This window comes from Curcuma longa, chromosome 1 (assembly GCF_044706935.1).
Source record: "Curcuma longa cultivar G26 ecotype Majalengka, Jawa Barat chromosome 1, ITB_CL_G26_1.1, whole genome shotgun sequence".
Classification (NCBI taxonomy): domain Eukaryota; kingdom Viridiplantae; phylum Streptophyta; class Magnoliopsida; order Zingiberales; family Zingiberaceae; genus Curcuma; species Curcuma longa.
Window position 1 is genome coordinate 7,281,322 of NC_133861.1, and position 18,915 is coordinate 7,300,236.

Consider the following 18,915-nt stretch of genomic DNA (forward strand, 5'->3'; position numbering starts at 1 on the left):
TTCCTCTTTTGTACATTTTTTACTCTATCTCTCTCTGTCTTCCCCACTTCCTCATCTAGTCTTAGTTTCTTAAGCAGATTCAGCATTCAGCAATTCGTCTCAGGTTAGTTTTAACTATCTTCTGTTTGCTGATTACTTTGGTATACATGTTTCAGATGGTTCCACCAAGCTAATGTCTAGTATGCATGAACATAATTTAGAAGTAGACAACTCTACCTATAACACTGGTGAGTATTTGTGCTTATGACAGCTACTTTTTTGAGTCCATTGTTGATTGTGAACCATACCATCTAGGATAAAATTTGATCTAATATATGTTGAATGTCCAGGTGTACCATTGTTAAATTCTCATAATCCATGACTAAATTTTATATGTGTAGATTGTCGAATGCCTATGCTAAGATACAATCTTTGTTGAATATCCCAGTTTCGATATTTTATCTAGTATTGAATGTCAAAGAAAAACATCAGTGATGCACTTTGTTAGTCATAATATCATAATACGCATATATGATTTTAAGTTATTTTTAATATGGATAACATGTGCACCTGCCAACCAAAATTTTAAAGTAGAGCAACAGATGGTGCACATATGAAAATTTACCAAGTTGATAAATTGACATGTAATCTGGCCAAAACCACCATAACATTGAACGTTAGGTTTTTGACAATCAACAACATTGTCACATAAAAGCATTTTGATTGACATAACAGCCATGAAGTTTGAATAAATGTCAGTTATTAATCATCTAATAATCTATATTTGATCCAGTCACATGGACTCAAATCTAGAAATTTGTATCACGCATTACAAGTAAAGCTAGAGCCAACTACTCAAATATTAAACATTTACATAGTTGTCAAAATTGGAATCGATACTGGAATTGGGATGAGATAGTCAAAGAGTCATAGTATTTGTTGCATGAGATAGGTAATATCAGAGAAATCGGGTTGAAAAAACTTTTTTTTTAAAATGAGAAATATAATAAAATTATTTCTTATGCAAGATTATAATAGATGTCCTAAAGTTTTAAGAAGCATGCATATTATATCTCATTACATTTGCAACTATTTAAATATATGTTTATCGATATAAATTATTAAATAAAGTTATGTTATAATAAATAATAAAATCATATTTTTGGTATATAATATAAGCTACCCAATCACACTAGATTGTTAAAAATATTCGTTAATAAAATTGTTCTTATATAATATTACCTTTGGTTGGGTCCTTAACACAGTAGCATCATTTTTTAGTTGAACAGCAATTTTAGGGTCATTGTTAATTGAAAAGGAGTATTGCACTCTCATGATCAACGATACCCTCTCTTGATCCACAATAATGACACTCAATCATATAGTAAACAAGAGAAAGATGAGTGAAGCATTGAGTAAAGAATGATGGCAAGGTTGAATGGGTTATCCTTAATCTTATGTTGAATCTCAAGTTGTGGCAACACTTGGCAACATGCAGGGTGATAATAATTCAATCTCCTTCCAGTGTGAGATAAAAAAGCAATGATTAAAGGGAAGGCTAGGTCACTTAAGTTTTTCAAAATTATATCAATTTTATATCCATTTTCCTTATCAATTTGTCAAATTTCAATGAATTCCATCAATTTATAACGTAATCTAACTAATTTTTTGCTATGTTCCATGAATTTTTATTTTTTACACTTCTCCACTATTTTTGTGGATTGGTTTATTCATGGACATTCACTTCTGGGCCATGTCAAAGTTCATGTCATAGCAGTTTTCTTTTTCTTCTCAACAGTATCAGAGTGGGATATTCTTAGGTTAAATTTGAAAAAACAAAGGGGCTATCAAGGTTTTAATGTGACAATGTGGTCTACAATGTTTTGACCCTCTCAACTAGTTCAAAACAAAGCTTTTAGACTATAATCTAATGGTTCTATTATTGTAACACATCAATGACTATAAGTCCAACAAAATTGTACTTCACAAAATTCTGAAAATACACAAACTCGCTTTCACATGAATGACTTTACGGTTACAATTTGAAACTTAGAAGGGACCTGGACAGTTAACCAACAGTATATGTAATATTTGCTCGATCAACTCAAAAAAATAAATAAATAAATAAATAATCTCCATGCCAAAAAATTGTTTTTAAAAGGAATTACAGAATAGCCATTGAAATATAACAGTGTGCAAGTTTATTGGAAGGTAGAGAATTATAATTCAAAGTAATAATGTAAATTAGTCTATTTCGTCATTAACTATAAAATATAGCCAGAGAGTTGATGACTGCCATATTTTATAAAAACCTAAAGCCAATTAACCAGAAACCAATGGGGAAGATTTACTCAAAGATCATCTAGCTTCATAGAGCCAACTGATGTGGAGGATTAAAAACCAGATCAATACGGAGATGAAGCAATTAGATAAGCTCTAAAAGAGCATCTTCATATAAACCACAAATAATCAGAGTCTATAACTAGAGAGAATTTGAGCTACAAAAAGAAACAACAATGTCCACATAGGATGTTTAAGAATCACAAAGGTAATAACCTCAGGAGCAGTTTACTTTTAGAAACAATATGTTAAATAGATGATAGAAATTCAATCACCAAATATCTTTAACTCAACATGGTAGAGTCCTACTGAAAAGTGGCACATTGTCAGCTTCCAATGGTGGACTGATCAAATTATATAGTATTTTTTATTATAAGGATGGAATATGGCTAACACCGAGATTCCATCTTTTGAAAATCAAATACATTCGTTTACCTACTTCCCTTCTTTGGAACAGATACCCCATCTTTGGACTTTCCACCTGCGATTGCCGAACGCATCAAAAGGCCAACCCTTTTATTAATTTGCACTTTAATAATAAGAAAATGCATGCATCCAAAAACTATGAGAAGGTGCGTGTTTATAGATCAACAGAGAAAAATATCACCCTCTGAAAACTAACCTTCTGAATTGGCCTTAAGCCTGTCATTGGGATCAATGACTCCTCCCCTGACAAAAGTCTTCGAACCTGGAGCGTTATCACCCTTAAAGGACTCTACGAATTCAGCATAAACACGTGCAGCTTCGTCCTCTTCTCTCTTTATTGTCCCCGCACAATTAAGAAAGAGAAATCATCGATTAAGGAGCTTTTCACCCTCTCGCTGCCTAACAAGTACGACTGTAAAAGAAATCAAGCACTGCTTACCTTCTTCCTCGCTTCCTCAGCTTCCCTGTGTCTATGGAACGGGATTTTCTTCTGGGAAGAGCCCATATTCTCGTCAAATCTAACAGGGAAAATGGTAGGCAAGATCGAGATTTTATATTGCCGCGTCGAACAACAATTAGCAAATGAAAACAAAAATAAACATTGTGGTTTCTCAAGGCAAAAGTACCAGAAAAGCAGTCGACGGGTAACGAAGGTTTAGTGCCGTTACTACCCTAGAGAAGAACCCTAAAGCGAGGCGGAAGAGGTGGGATCACCTCAGAAGGAATATCCGATTCGGGCGGACCCAAAACCGAAGATTACGTTCGCCGAGCACGATTACGGCGACGGCGACGGCGACGGTGACGACGACGGAGACGGCCGCCGAAGGGGAAGGGAGAGCGGAACCAGGCAAGGGCTTTGGGATCGCGAACAAAGTCCTTATTTAGCCCTGGACTGTAAATGAGAAAAATTTAATTTTGGCCCCGTAAATTATTATGTTTTATTATTACCCCTTAACATATTATATTCCATTTTAAAGTATTATATTTGCCTTCATAATTTACAAAATAGAAGTGATACTAATTTTAAAGTCATTCTTCACTCGACAATAAGCAAGCTAATTGTATATTTAAATATGATATTTAATAATATATAATTTTAATTTAATTTTTTTAAATGTGTATTATATGAAATTGTTCCATTAAAAAATTACTACATATTTCAAAAAAAATTATAACATTTTTATTTAACAACAATTTTACTTAGAGGTCAATCAATTATATTATTTATCTAAAACTCAAATTTAGTTGAATACTCTTTTAAAAAAAAAATCTATCACTTTAACGATCTCACATGATCGATCTTCATGATCATCTATGAAAAAAATAAATTAAAAAATTATAATTAACCACGACAAAGAGGACATTATCTCAACTTCACCGAGATTCGAATTTTTGTCCACTTCTACAACTCTGTTTCGTTATAACAATTCAATTATGTCCCCGGAATCAAATTTAATTGAATACTCAATTCTATGAAAGTTCATTGATATTTGAAGGTAAATCTCAAAAGCACTACAATAAAATATCAAACTTTCACAATTTTCATCATCCTTGTAAGGATGGTAAATCAGAGGAGGAGAAATGAATGACTTCTTATTACTCATCTTTTTTGGTGTTTATTCATCTTCTTCTTCTATAAAAGGTGGAATCCGTCATCTTAGGAGTCTTACATGATCAGGTCTATGATCATCTATGAAAATAAATCGAGAAGTTATAGTTTAACCATGACAGAACAGGGTATTGTCTTGACTTCGTTGAGATCCGAAGTCTTACCTTCCTCTGCAACTATGCTTCATCATAATCAATTCAGTTATACTCGATTTACCTCAATTTCGCACGTCACTCGGACCATGCCGAGGCTCACTAACCGATGTTAATGTAGACTCGTTCAAGTGCAAAGAAGACAAGAGCCCTATCGGATCAGAATCCGTGAGAGACGGTGCGGACCATGAGTGATCGACCCACATCAAGTCTCATCCATCGTCATCGTCAAAATATAATGTTATAGTTTCAGTGTATTAACGTTTGAAAGTAAACGAGAAAATTTTAGATTTTAAGGGGCATTTTAGAAAAATGTCGTGATAAGTCGCTAATTAGTAAATTCGAAAATCCCATTTAATTTTGGAGACGGAGTTAGTCGTGACCTCGCCGATTCATTCCGTTCATGTGCTCCCGTTGAAGGCGAAGCAGCAGATCAACCCATCGCCGGCGATCGCGTGGTGATCCGTCTCCTCCAATGGCCGCCACCTCGAGGTACTGGATCGTCTCGCTTCCCGTCCACGCCTCCGCCACCACCGTCTGGAACCGCCTCCGCGAATCCATCTCCAAGCACTCCTTCGACACCCCGCTCTATCGCGTAATCGACGCCCCTCTACGTCTTGTTTTTCTTGTTGCTTGCCGCCTTTATAATCGTTTCGGTGATCTTGCGGGACGCAGTTCAACGTTCCGGATCTGCGAGTCGGAACCCTAGATTCGCTGCTCGCGCTCAGTGATGACCTCGCGAAGGTAATCGTTTCGTATCGTGGATTTCTTTTCCGATTGGCCTTTGTGTGACGTTGAATTGTGAGTTCGGTTACCCAGTCGAATGCATTCATCGAAGGGGTGACGCACAAGATCCGTCGTCAGATCGAGGATTTAGAGAAGGTGTCTGGTGTCCAAGTTGGTTCTTTGACCGTGGACGGGGTTCCCGTCGATTCATATCTCACGAGGTAGGTACCTGGAGAGCAAGGATGAGTCCGACAATTTTTTTTATCCTTCCCTTTTAACATGTTTTCTGGAAGTGCGGTAATAATAATTTTCTTGAATGACAGGTTTGTTTGGGATGAAGGCAAGTATCCCACAATGTCACCTCTGAGGGAGATCGTTGACAGCATTCATGTTCAAGTGGCTAAAATTGAGGACGATTTGAAGGTCAGTTTATAAATCCCCCGTTATTTCTTTTAGTTGCTGATGTGACCTTTTGCTTTAACAGATTGAATTCTAGAAATGAACCTCTTCAACATTTAATTATTAAAATTAGCTTATGATTCCTGGCTTATCTCATACAATTATGCAGGACTGATTTAATTTATATCTGGACGTCCTTTAGCATGAATACATGTTTTTCTGATAATGTAAAGTTCCATGTAATATCAACATTTTCTAACAATTTTGTTGTCATGGATGGATTGCTCCTTTAACATGAACCTCATAAGAACTTGATGGGTTATCATGTTGGTTTAAACAAAATTGCTAATCAGTTTTCCAAAAATTTGATCTATCAACAGGAATTAAAAATGCTAAATATTCTTAACAGACAAAAAAAACATTTTTTTACCATTTATGGTGTCCTGGTTCAAAGTTTGTGTTGTTTAATAAGGTATACAATTTAATCAGTAAACCCAATTTTGCATACCCTTAATAAATATTTGGTATACAACTAAATTAAGAGGTTAAAGTTGGACACCTCTAGACTATAATATGTATTGCTGACCTTTGACACTCTTGTGATGTTTACAATTTAAGCAAGGGTTTAGAAAGTTCATATAGATGCAAATCCAGTTGTAAGATCATTTTCATGTTCCAATCGAATGGTTCCCATCTGTGGTCAATGATTAAAATGAAGATGGACATTATTCTTTTTACCAAACATGCATGTATCAAAATGTTATTTTGATTTTGTAATAAGAACAAGAAATAATTTTTGATCAATCCTTTTGCCCCATATTTTTTGAAGAACTAGAAAGATTCTTTTTGAGTTCAATATCACCTAATTGGCGATGTCTAGGCTATTTTATTTATTTTTAACAGTCACACAATGGCAGATATAAATTTTCTACCATAAATTTCAACAGTTACTCCTTGTTCAACTCCTTACTTCAATTCTGCTTGTCAAAAAAGAATATTTGCCTCTTACAATCCATCTCCATGCACCAAAATTACCAGAAATTTTCCAAACAAAAAGGGTGGCAGACAACTTAAAGAATGCTGAAGCCCATGTTTGTTTCTAAAGGCAGGGTTCCCTAATGGTTAAACATTTTGTTGGGTTGTTCAGTTCCAATTCATCGAGCTTGGCTCTAATGCAATAAAATGAAGGCTTGAAAGCTGGAGTGCACTAGCACTTCCCATTCTCTACTATTTTGGAGCTGATAACAATAGCAAACTCAGTTTATAAATGTGATTATAATCTTTTACACATAAATGAAGCTACAAGCTCATCTAGACTGTTGGTAGAGTTTAAAGGCTATTTCTGATGGATCATCTGGTTGCCTTTCATTTTTATGCTTGATTGTTTGAAGAATCCAGATTATTTTCATCTTTTGCAGATTCGTGTTGCAGAGTACAGCAATATCCGTAGTCAACTTAATGCAATAAACAGAAAGCAAAGTGGAAGGTATGGACTCTGATTTTCTAAGATTTCTGCCTTGGAGATTGTGATGGAAGTAAAATTTTCCTTTTTTGCCAATCACAGCTTAGCAGTGCGTGACCTTTCCAATTTGGTAAATCCAGAAGATATTGTCACATCAGAACACTTGGTGACACTTCTTGCTATAGTTCCAAAATACTCTCAAAAGGACTGGCTCTCAAGCTATGAAACATTAACTTCCTATGTGGTAAAACATTTTATTATCTGTTTCTTTAGCTGATATAGGCTTAGTTGTCCTTTTTCTTTTTACCTTTTTCCTATGCTCATTTTTGTTGAAGTAGAATGAATCCTTTTTCTGGTAAAATCATACTGACAAAATATCTTTGGCAGAAATTTATAAACTGAAATTTAATCTTTTTCCTATGGTGTCACTGTGAACTGTATTAAGCAAACCATGCCAAATTATTTTGAGGTGATGAACAAAACATAGACTAACAGTAACCTCAGCAGCATTACCACTTCCCTATTGAGCTATACATTATTCATCATATGGACCGTGGTACAAGTAAGACTGCTACTCTTGAAACTGAAAGCAGATGACCTTGTCAAAATTGAAGTATCTCCAATAAATTATCCATTTTCCATGTGGTCTCAGTGCTGGAGGAGTTAGGTGTCTGCATCCGAATATATTGAACTATATCTGTGGTGGTTTTTTTTTCTGGAATTTTGTCAGATTTAGTGTCGGTTTGTTTATAGAGTAACTTGTTTATGGAATATATTTTCTAGAATGGATTGACTGACATGACTGGCTCACCCTGATAGGTCGAGTGATCCAGACTAATCATCTCACTCAGACTGATTGGATTTATCGATCTGATCATACTGTCCAGCTTGATCCATTCACGTGGTTTGACCACTCCTTAGCTTGATCAGATCAATTGAATTGATTGGCACCTTACCCTTTAGCTTTATCGAATCATCTAAATCAATTGGCCCATGATGTGACCCTCTAGCTAACCTAACTCAGATGCCCAACCCAACTGAACGATTGAGTCACTCAGCCTAGCTGACCCAATTAGATCACCTGACTTGATCGACCTCTCAGCCCACTTAGATTGCCTATCCAACTAGACCGGTCAACCCACCCAGACTAAGCAAATTGCTTGGCAATTTGTTTCGTTGACCATGTCTTTTTATTGACCTAACATTAAAAAAATCTTTAAAAAAACCATAAAACAAACAAAGCCTTGTAGAAGTCAACTATTTGATGTGATGCTTTAATCAAACGAGTACATAGGATATGATTCTGTGATGCTTGATTCAAAGCTACTCAATAGGATATGCTTCTTTCTATGGGTTTTGTACTTCTGAGTTGCTCTTCTGCCTCCTATTTTCTATCCATCACATTTCATTAATTTTCTGGTCTGTATGCTGAATAGCATGTGGAATAATATGACATGTTTCGAGCATTTTTTTCTTGATTCTAGAGTATAAGTTCTATAGTTGAAGAATAATGTTCATGAAATTTGTGCTTCTTTTAGAGCATCATGAAGTCTAATGAACAGCTTAAGATTCGTGCTTGATAGATTGGAAGTTGGATTCTAGATGATGCATGTACTTCTTATAGTTTACTACTCCATAATACCATCAATGTAAGCAGGTTCCTAGGTCAACAAAAAAGTTGCACGAGGATAATGAGTATGCTCTATACACAGTGACCCTCTTTCAGAAGGTTGCTGATAACTTCCGGAATAATGCACGTGAGAAAGGTTTTCAGGTAAGTTTTTTTTTTTTTTTTATGGATATACAAAATCCCAATTATGCTGGACTTTAATACGAGTCACCAGAAAATCATTTGTGTGCATCTCTTTTCTGTTGAGTTCTAGATGGTCCAATGTATTCTGGAGCTCTGTTTATCATAGAAATTAGCTTTGTGTTTCTTGTGTGGTTTAGATTCGTGAATTTGAGTATAGTCCTGAAGCACAAGAGAGTAGAAAACAAGAATTCGAGAAACTTCTGCAAGATCAAGACAGCAAAAGGAGTTCACTTTTACAATGGTGCTATGCCAGTTATGGAGAGGTGGAATTTCACATTTTAGTATAATATGCTTATTTATCTTTATTTTGACATGCTGCCATATTCCTTTATATTATTTTTGAAATTGATTCCTTGAAATCATAGAAAGAAATGATCTCTTATAGAAAGAAGCAATTCAAGAAACCTAATTTATTAAGTTTCAGTAGTGAGTCCAAAGAACTAAAAAGTCTCTTGCTACTGGGTAACAGATGCTCCAAGCGAATTAGAGACAATGCAGGCCCCCCTCTAAGAACTAAAATGTCTCCTGCTACTTTGTTTGCCAAATGCAGATTCCAGAGAAAAATTAAAGCAAAAGAAGCCATTATCAAAATATATGCGAACATTTGATTTTAATTTATCCTATGGAACATAGATTTGGCCAGATCAAGAGGGAACTTTACCAAAAAAACCTATCAAAGAAAACGTGAATTATGAGCTTTCTAGTAATTCTTAGGAAGAAAATGCTCCAACCTTTTTGCGATTTAGTAATGAAAAAAAAGTGATTATTTGATGAACAATGATTGTGGCAACATGTGAATTTCAGATATTTCTTGCTTATTTTGCCAGTGAGAATAACACGCCTGGTGGCTTGAAGTGTGTTATGCATTTGAATGTAAAAGAGATTTCGTATGTCAACAAGGCTCTGATTTAGTTGTCTAATTTTCTGTATCCATCTGCTTCAGGTTTTCAGTTCGTGGATGCACTTCTGTGCTGTACGTTTGTTTGCTGAGAGCATTCTCCGATACGGTTTGCCACCATCGTTCTTGGTACCGCAGACTTTTCTACATTGCTTCGTGTTTCAAAGTCATCATAGATAAGTGCTGATTGCTGACTTAACCTTCCTCATTTCTTATAGTCTGCGGTTTTAGCGCCTTCTGGGAAAAGTGAGAAGAAAGTTCGCAGCATTCTGGAAGAACTATGTGGGAATGTTAATAGGTGGATGTCGACTCTTGATTATTGATATGTTCAACTTGGGCTACAAGTCATTTTGATCATTTTTCCTTCTTTTGTTTTCTCAGTTCCTACTGGAAATCCGAAGATGAAGTCAGCGTTGCAGGTATAGGCGGTGAACCGGAGGCTTTTCCCTACGTCTCCTTCACTCTAAACCTCGTGTGATACGAAGAAAAAGTCGAAGCTGTGAGTTTGATACCACTCATAACAAAGTAAATTTATGCCATTTACTACGGCTGCATCCCTCATGTATTATATGCTTGTGATTTGCCTTTTCCATATCCCATATTTTCATGTATGGGAAAATTTCAGAATTTTGTTCTAAATTTTCATCCCCGTCAATAATGTAATGTAATCATCACGAGGTCGCTCGTGAGATCATCAAACCAGTCCAATCAAATAAATGCCCTTTTTGTGATTTTGCTTGATGACTGTAGTGTTTGTGTAAACTAAGGTCTGGAGTTTTACAGAAATGTTTGGTAGGGATGGGAATGGGTTTCATTCTCCTTAAGATTCTGTTTCAGTGTTTGGATAAACATTTTATGATAGAGTTGTTATTCAACGAAGTGACGCGATTTCTATCATTCCAATGCTTAGTAGGTGGAAAACTCTGTTCCATCTCCACTAATTGAGATAAATACAAATGCTCGAGTGGATTGATCTAGATAGGCGAGTTTGCACTAGTGAGTGAGCTATATATATATATCTTGGGGGTGATTCATCCTATGGATTTTTCATCAACTATCAGAATAAGATGGCGACCTAGTCTAATAGGTAATATTTTCAAATTCGTCATCGATCTGAGAGAAAATTCTTATACATTCATCGTAGTTGAGTTTCGAACTCTCGAACTCCAAATGTTTCATTTGATGGATTGAATCATCCCATCATTGCTTTGGAGGCATGTCTTCACATATATTAAATAGAAAGTTTGTCGTTGGCCATCAAAGTAAATCAATAAGTAAAGATGACGATTTAGCCTAACAAATAACATTCTCAAGTCCATAATCAATTTGAGAGGAAATCCTTACAAATTCAGAGTTTGGAACTCCTGTTATTGATAGACCTAATCATCTCTCATTGCCTCGGCATGTCTTCACATATATTAAATAATATTTACATGGTGTTAATAAAATTGATATAAGATAAATATAAACAATCTTATTTTCAATTCTAACTAATTTAATTAGTTTAACTAGCTGAGAGAATCAGGTTAGATTTACAAACTCTTGCGTATATTTATATCTCAAAAACATCAATTAATTGTGTTCGAAATTCATCATATTTTATTCGTTTAGATTCAGAGAAGAAAAATGAGAGCAAAAACAAATTATTTGTCTTTACTTATCATTTCCTCTCTCTCATAAGATAATGTGAAAAAAATAATAATAATTTTACAACATATAAAAAATAATTTAAATTATATTAATAATTTTTCTTGTTTCATCTCATTATTATCATCCAACCAAAATATATTATAATTAACAACATATTTAAAAATATATATAATTTAATAAAATAAAATAAATATCTATAAACTATGAGATATGAGATGGAGAAGTCAAGAAAATCAAATTTTTTATATAAATTGATCAACATATTCAGATTGTAATTTTATCAAATTCATCTCTATATTCGAATCTAAAAATTTTCATACTCAATTATTTAATTAAATTAAAAAATCCTACCTCATCTATTCTAATTGAATATCAAATCTCTTCATCAGATTGAATATCAGATCTTCCATTAGATTTAAAAAAATTATCATCTCTAATCACTTCCAAAATTAATCGAATTATAATTGAATACTTAAATTAAAAATAAAAACAGAAGCTATTTGTGCAACACCCACAAACAAATAATAACGATACTTATTATTATTATTATTATTCTGAAAATAACACAAGCAGCAGGACCATAGTTAAAAATAATGCAAAATATCCAGATAATACAAACTGCACGAACACCCGAAGGCTCACTGGTTTGATTTATTATTTTTTTTAAAGAGAAAACTGTGGATCCAGCGAAGTAAACTCACTGAACGGATGAAGAACTTCTTTATGCTTCGACAAGGATCAAGCAATCACATCCAAGAACTGTCTGTATTTAGCGAAGAGGCTGGCACGGCTTGGGGATTTATGCTTCTTCAATATTCTTCTCCGCGTGTTGCTTGCCCTGCATCACGATATCTCCCAACATTACTGATAACCCAATGAAAACTTAAACACCGAGGAACTGTCATTCGCGCGCAAGTGAACCCACCAGTATTGGTTGTGAAACACAAGGTGGTCGGTCGGCACATGTTTTCCATCGTCGTTTCTGTTCCAATGATATAGAGCATGAGTTCTGTTCTTAAGTTCCAAGGTCGAATGCCCGTAACTCGCTTCCCGGAACGCAGAGTAATCGGGTTGCACCTCGAAAAATCTACACAAATTTATAAGAAGCATCATAAGAAAGGAAAGAAGGAAACATTCGAGAATGGTATATAATGTTTCTTGAGCTACCTTCCAGCAAGGCCTTCCTGATTTCCTCCATCTCCAATGGTAATGTATACCGGAGCTGATTTATCAGGCATAGGATATCGGTTGCCCGATGTTATGTTGTAGTCTATATTGGAAATGCGATACTACAACAAAACAAGATCTATTGTTAGAAGGGTCTGCAAAGACTGAAAAAGACATAAATTGAAAGAAAAATAGGAAAGAACCTATTCCAAACTCCAAACCGGAGTTGAGATTAAGTATATTTTGGCCCTAAAAGATAAGTGACCACATGAAGAAATATTAAGATTGACAAGATCAGAGAAATCGAGAATAGAACATACGGATCTCTCGTAGGCATGCACATGACCAGCAAAGACCATATCAACTTTATATTTTACGAGCCACTTCTCGAAAACAGCTCTCATGGCCTCGCCCTCCATATAATGTGCTGTATTACTGTTGTACAGAGGAATATGCATGAGGACAATCAGCCATGGCGTTTTTTCTCTGTTGACTCGCTTCAGCTCTGCCCTCAGCCAATGCCATTGTGGAGTATATTTGACTGAGAAAAGATCATAAATAAACAAGAAATGTCCATGAGGAATCCACTCTCAACAATTAATAATAGAAAGTTGAGAAAATGGTAGAAGATGTTGAAAAGATCAGAGACATTCATAAATTTGTAAAAAATCAAAACTTGTTACACACATCACTATCTAAATGAAAAATGCAAATGGATATCTAGAGCACTTTGAGATTCTAGGAATGCTTAAATCTTGTCGCCTAATGGTCAAGATACCAAAAAGGAGAATTGTCATTCAAGAACTTTAGGAAGGAATTATGGATTTAATAACTTTTTTTGTTAAGGCTGTTCACATAGATGTGTGAGATAAATATAGGCATTGCAATTCAAGTTATGTTGTATTAATCCAGTTATTTGTGTCAAAGTAAAAGTATACAAAATAATATAACTTTATTATTTTTTAGAGAGAAATATGCAAGGTTCAAAATCTCGAACTGTGTCAAAATTTCGATCTTTAACTGGAATGATAGTATTTTGGCATCGTGCCGATGTTTCGATGCATGGTGTTGGTAATGGATTGAAATTGAAGAAGGAAGGAGATGAAACATAGAAATGAGACATTATTTGTACCGAATATGATTTTAAATCTTGTATAATGCTAGATGAAACGGTCGAAATATAACATTCTGATAAATTATTGAAATTTGATACCACTCAACACAAACAATATCTCCTTCCTCTTTCAACCTTCAATCTGTCATCAACATCTTGCATCGGAGCATCTGCACAATACCATAACAGCATTTGAAACTATGACATGACTCGAGATTTTGAATCTTGGTACTGAGTGGTATCGAGTTTCGGTGATTTACCAGAATGATATATTTCAATCATTTTACCTGGCAAGATATGAGATTTCAAACCATGGAAATATGCATGATCTAAGATTAATTAAACATTCAAGTTATGTAACATGAGTTACTAAAGTTATTCAAAATTAATATAATTTGCTAAACATGTCACCTGTTTATGTATTCAAATTTGGTAAATCAATAATCGTGTTTCAAATCAAGTTGAATCATATCAAGTTTATAATTTTATCAGGTGTTATTCAATATTGCCAGGCCTGCACTAATGCATCTAGAAAGAAAAGGGAGGAAAACAGATTAGATATCACTAGCCAATCACTAACCGACAAACCTAGCATGGTTGATAAACTTTGATGGTTTCTCATGTCCTATAGTCCACATCTACTATATCAGAAATTTAATGAAGCGCAAGAGCTTTTTATCTTGTTACAATAAAAGATGCATTCGAGGACAAAGAAACATACCGAAGGGAGAGTAGCTTGAAAGCACAATAATATGAGCAGATGCACGCCTGATTGCATACCAAAGGGGTGAACTGCTTTGGGAAGCCTTATAAGGCGTCGAGTATCTGTGCAGAAAAGCTTTGAACATAGTGGTCTCTCCCTAACCAAAGAAAAGAAAAGAATGTCTATCAACATAAGCGTACAAGCTTCTTTCTTAGATTCTCTCCTGTCATAGTATATACGATCATACATTCTTTTCATCAAACTCCAAAACATTTTCAAGGAATAAAAAGCCAATTAGCTAATATTTATATAAAAGTAAATCGCTGATCAGACTATGGCATCTAACTAGTGAGAAAATACATACTCTTCCTTTATGAATTAAACAATTGATTACTTTTCTTTGAATAAATTCATTCTTGTAGAAGAGTGACTTTTAATATGCTGAAAATTTCACATGATATCAACAGAAAAATGCTCCAATACTGATGTTTTTGTGAGAGTAGTACACAAAGACGATGACAGAAAGTATTAACCAATAGAATTGTCTATGAAAAAAAAAGTACCAATGTTGGTTGATACTCAATTTCATGGTTTCCGGTTGTCCAAATCCATGGTTGATATGCAGCACTCTTTTCCACAAGGCGGCCCCAAGAATCCCAGCGGTTGCCATCATTATGTTTGTATCTATCAGCGTAAGAAAGATCTCCGACAAACAAGACAGTCTGTCCACCACTTTTCATGTAATGGTTGAGAGTGGAAAGAGAGTTATATGTTTGCCCCAGATCACCTAGTGGTAAAAACATATTAGAAATCACTTTAAGAATTTGAGCCCGCATTTGTATACAGAGTACCACAAGTTGAAAAAGCATAATTCAACTTAGAAGAAAAAAATGATTCTCAAAGTTAATTAATCATCTTCTTTTCACGTATAGCGGTTGTACCACTGCTAGTTGCATTATATGCTCTACAGATGGAAGGCAAGTGTTGTCCTTATAGCTAGCATATTCAAGTTAATGATTCATGTATTTACCACCATCCATTCAAATGAAAGCATAGTGATTCTCTAGTTTCCTTTTCTATCGTTTAAATAACTACATGTAGTTGAAAGAAGTTCCCTTGTTTCACTTACAAGGTCCTTAGAGAGCTAGCACCTTCACATTAATTACCCATGTGTTTACCACAATTCATTTGGAACAGTAGCAAAGAAGAGTGCTCCTCTACTATCCATCATTTAGGATAATCTAGATAGTCAAAAGAAGTTGCCTTCTTTTGTTGCTCATGTTCAAGTGAACAATCACCATTCAAGCCGTCTTTGATCACAAAACCTCTGAAAGGAAGATCTTATCCTGCATGTGCTACTTCAATTTTCATTGATGACATTTGAAAACTAGCCATGCTGTCATCTTTAAGTTTTACTTGTTTACAGTAATAATGGATAAGTAATACCAACCAATAATGCCAAATGTGTATGCAGAATCTGGATGGACCTCTGGAGGTGTTTGGAACCAAAATTCTCGAGCAGAGGAACCACTACCAATTTTATAATAATATTTTGTGTTATACTGCAACAACACCCCAAAAATGTCAGTTTAAAATGCTCCTGGTTTCATATTTTCAATATATATATATATATCATCCTAAATGAATATCTATTTTTTTTAAAAAAAATCACTAATGCAGTGTCAAATCCATCAATAAATCTCAGTTTAATAAAGAACTACTAGAATGCATTATAAGGAACTGGAAAATTCAGCCAATGATCTGGCTGCTACTCATCACCAGACTAATTTACACAATACATCAGACAGCAACAATATCAGGTGATATCTGACAGGCTAATCACATCAAGAATCTGTTGTCATATTTCAAACAGTAGAGTTTTTTTTTTTCTCAGGGGGAAGGTAAGTCAAAGAATTGCACCAAACCAGCAAACTGAAAGGATCATATCACCTAAATTGCCATACTACTAAACACAAGAGAAACTCATTATCATCAATGAAAAGCATTCATCATAATCTTTTGTTTGTCTACCTATAATGTGTTTGCTACAAGATTTAAAGTAAACTTCCCAAAATGTCTAAAAGAGAAAAACACAGAATATCTTGCATAATAAAAATGAACATGAAAACTCAAACCACGGATGCCTTTTTTTCTTCACTGCATAATTTGTGTGAATTTATGCAAACTAAAATAAGAAAACCACAAGACCAATTCAAATAAAGAGCATACCCATCAAAAGTTACTGTAAACATTGAGGTTGAATAATCCCTAATTGTAGTGAAATTTAAAGGAGAAGCTAATTCTTGTTATCCTCAACATGTTTGTAATTTATTAAGATGGTCTTTACTATGAAAAATAGTAGACAGGTTAACTGCCAATAGCAGTCATTGTTTAAGCAATTATGGAATTGCTACTTCAATATATACAATAACACAATTTGAGTTCATAAGAACTTCTGTTCAGACATCTTGATTAAGCAAGCTTGCTATTTTCCAAAAGGATACATCAGTACCTCAAGTCCATCAATAAGGCAGTGATGAATAAATCCAGAGTTGTAATCATAAAATGTATAGTTTGTTTTTTCTCCTTCGGCTTTTAGCTCATATTTATTCTCCTCTGTTCCATACCAGACTTCACTTGAACCAGGTTCGGAAACTGTCACCCAGGAGATTATAACGGCTTTCGCATCATAGTCACCTTGAGTAATATGCACCTGAACCGCAATTTAATCAGACAACTGAAAATGATTCAATTGATGTAGAATAGCAACTGAAACCAAAAGGTTATTTGCTTCTTCCTTCATTTATACAGATTGTTCATCCAAAAGGTGGAAAAACATCTAAAGCAAGGTCACAGATCTATGTAAACAAGTCAAATTCCCATTCTATGTTTGTTAGTTTACAAGTCACATAATATGAAGGAATGGATTTCACTTTGAAGACCTAGTAAATATTGCTCCTGTCAATCTATGCTGCTAAATTTTTTGGAGAGAAAATCCCTTGTACTACAAAGACCAGCTTAACATACTGCTCATCGTACAGTAACACTAAATATATTTTAATATACTTATCGCATGTGAGAGTGGATTAAGCTTGGGTGTATAAGAAGACCTCATAAATCCAACATGATGATGATAAGGCAGCTATGTCATTAAGTCTGATTGTTATTATGATTTCCCAGCACAAACTTTCAGCTTGTTCCTTTTTTCTGTCAATCTTAGCTCTACCATACAAAAGAATGATAATATTAGACAGGACATAGACATAGACTGTAAGTTGAAAACCAGTAGGACGTACCAAAATAAAGATATGTGCACAAAACGCTCTTTATTGCAGGCAAATAAGTAGATTGAGCATCGGAAACATGAGAAGGTTGCAGAAAAGGAAAAGGATAACGAAAAAATGGCTGTTGATTAACTTGATTATTAATGTATGCAATCCATCCATGGATAAATACACACTCAAATCGCTTGTCATACCTGCTGCGGAGCGTTAAAACCTTCAGGAATAACAAATGCTTCATTATCTAGAGGGATATCGGTAGATGGATATTCTGAACGTACGTACGGACTTGTAGTCCCACACAAAGCATAATCCGCAAAGCAAAGAAGAGCCAGATGTAATAAGAGGTGCTGCAAGCTCAAATGACCCATAAGCTTCAATGAACCGATTGCAATTTTGCCCTGGAAACACGAGACGATGTATCAGTTATGATACCTAATTCATTGCCCATGTATATCGCCCGCTCCCTGATCATCACTTCAAAATAAAGCAACAAATGTATAAAATAATCTCCCACCCAAAACATTCCAACAAACAAGGATAATGAATTTAGAGTAACGCAACCACGAATCATAAACACGCCAACACGAAAAACACAAACCTTCCGAACAGTTCATCAAATGGTTTCAAGACAATTTTCGAACACATGCAGACATCAATCTGACAAAATAAATATATACTAAACTGAATCAATTGCAAATTTTTCCCTGGAAACACGAGACGACGTATCAGTTAGACTACCTAAATGATAGCTCACTTTTAAATAAATAAAAAATTATAGTGACAATAATATAACGATCTCCACATCAAAAACACTCTAGGAAGCAACGAATTCTTCAGATTCAATGAGAAGATGATGAGTTTACCACGAATCATGAACGCGCCAAATCGAAAACACAAAACGCCCGTACGATTCATTCCCGGATTAAACACCAATCTGACACAATAAACATAGACTTGAGGGACGAGATCACATTCTTACACGGATGATGTAGAAAGAGCGTAGATCCATAAAAAACAACCCATAAAATCGAAGGGAAACGAAGAATTACTTGAGAAAAATAAGAAATCACTTACAGGAGTGAATCCAGGAGCGGGAATGGAGAATGAGAAGGGATCGAAGAAGACAGCGCCACCGAACTGCCACCCAAATCGCCTTCCTCCTTCCCTCTCTCGTCCACAGGCTTCACGCAGAG

The 18,915-nt window shown here is 34.9% G+C and overlaps 3 protein-coding genes across 4 annotated transcripts; 1 reads left to right on the forward strand and 2 right to left on the reverse strand.

Annotated features, from left to right (window-relative positions):
* Positions 1 to 2,529: 2,529 nt before the first annotated feature.
* LOC141843984 (protein RRC1-like) lies at positions 2,530 to 3,546 on the reverse strand. The gene is made up of 4 exons (XM_074732004.1): positions 3,372 to 3,546; positions 3,185 to 3,263; positions 2,942 to 3,077; positions 2,530 to 2,800 (listed from the first exon to the last, which is right to left on the reverse strand). Exons 2-4 carry the CDS (start codon positions 3,248 to 3,250, stop codon positions 2,751 to 2,753), a joined length of 252 nt encoding a protein of 83 aa, XP_074588105.1. The 5' UTR covers positions 3,251 to 3,263; positions 3,372 to 3,546; the 3' UTR covers positions 2,530 to 2,750.
* Positions 3,547 to 4,883: 1,337 nt separating this feature from the next.
* LOC141830056 (V-type proton ATPase subunit C-like) lies at positions 4,884 to 10,545 on the forward strand. Its single transcript, XM_074717539.1, has 11 exons — positions 4,884 to 5,101; positions 5,182 to 5,250; positions 5,326 to 5,453; positions 5,556 to 5,655; positions 7,050 to 7,117; positions 7,196 to 7,337; positions 8,751 to 8,867; positions 9,044 to 9,169; positions 9,850 to 9,933; positions 10,023 to 10,102; positions 10,186 to 10,545. The coding sequence occupies exons 1-11, from the start codon at positions 4,982 to 4,984 to the stop codon at positions 10,280 to 10,282; spliced, it is 1,131 nt and encodes a 376-aa protein (XP_074573640.1). The 5' UTR covers positions 4,884 to 4,981; the 3' UTR covers positions 10,283 to 10,545.
* Positions 10,546 to 11,974: 1,429 nt separating this feature from the next.
* Positions 11,975 to 18,915, reverse strand: LOC141831226 (phosphoenolpyruvate phosphatase-like). 2 transcript variants are annotated; one of them, XM_074718647.1, is made up of 10 exons: positions 18,797 to 18,915; positions 17,917 to 18,120; positions 16,951 to 17,151; positions 15,889 to 16,000; positions 15,002 to 15,225; positions 14,457 to 14,595; positions 12,942 to 13,162; positions 12,622 to 12,743; positions 12,380 to 12,541; positions 11,975 to 12,292 (listed from the first exon to the last, which is right to left on the reverse strand). In XM_074718647.1, exons 2-10 carry the CDS (start codon positions 18,088 to 18,090, stop codon positions 12,193 to 12,195), a joined length of 1,455 nt encoding a protein of 484 aa, XP_074574748.1. In that variant the 5' UTR covers positions 18,091 to 18,120; positions 18,797 to 18,915; the 3' UTR covers positions 11,975 to 12,192. The 2 variants fall into 2 exon arrangements, with proteins under 2 accessions (XP_074574748.1, XP_074574743.1); XM_074718642.1 differs by having other exon boundaries at positions 17,917 to 18,196; positions 18,797 to 18,902.

Bases quoted from the DNA above. Each gene is read 5' to 3' on its own strand.
- LOC141843984 (XM_074732004.1), bottom strand. From the start codon at position 3,250: ATGGGCTCTTCCCAGAAGAAAATCCCGTTCCATAGACACAGGGAAGCT. The intron at 3,078-3,184 runs GTAAGCAGTGCT...GGGACAATAAAG, and splicing joins CTGAGGAAGCGAGGAAGAAG to AGAGAAGAGGACGAAGCTGC. The intron at 2,801-2,941 runs GTTAGTTTTCAG...CGGCAATCGCAG, and splicing joins GCTTAAGGCCAATTCAGAAG to GTGGAAAGTCCAAAGATGGG.
- LOC141830056 (XM_074717539.1), top strand. From the start codon at position 4,982: ATGGCCGCCACCTCGAGGTACTGGATCGTCTCGCTTCCCGTCCACGCC. The intron at 5,454-5,555 runs GTAGGTACCTGG...CTTGAATGACAG, and splicing joins GTCGATTCATATCTCACGAG to GTTTGTTTGGGATGAAGGCA. The intron at 7,338-8,750 runs GTAAAACATTTT...CAATGTAAGCAG, and splicing joins AAACATTAACTTCCTATGTG to GTTCCTAGGTCAACAAAAAA.
- LOC141831226 (XM_074718647.1), bottom strand. From the start codon at position 18,090: ATGGGTCATTTGAGCTTGCAGCACCTCTTATTACATCTGGCTCTTCTT. The intron at 15,226-15,888 runs GTTGGTATTACT...TTTTACCACTAG, and splicing joins ATACACATTTGGCATTATTG to GTGATCTGGGGCAAACATAT. The intron at 14,596-15,001 runs GTACTTTTTTTT...TTCTTTGGTTAG, and splicing joins TTGAGTATCAACCAACATTG to GGAGAGACCACTATGTTCAA.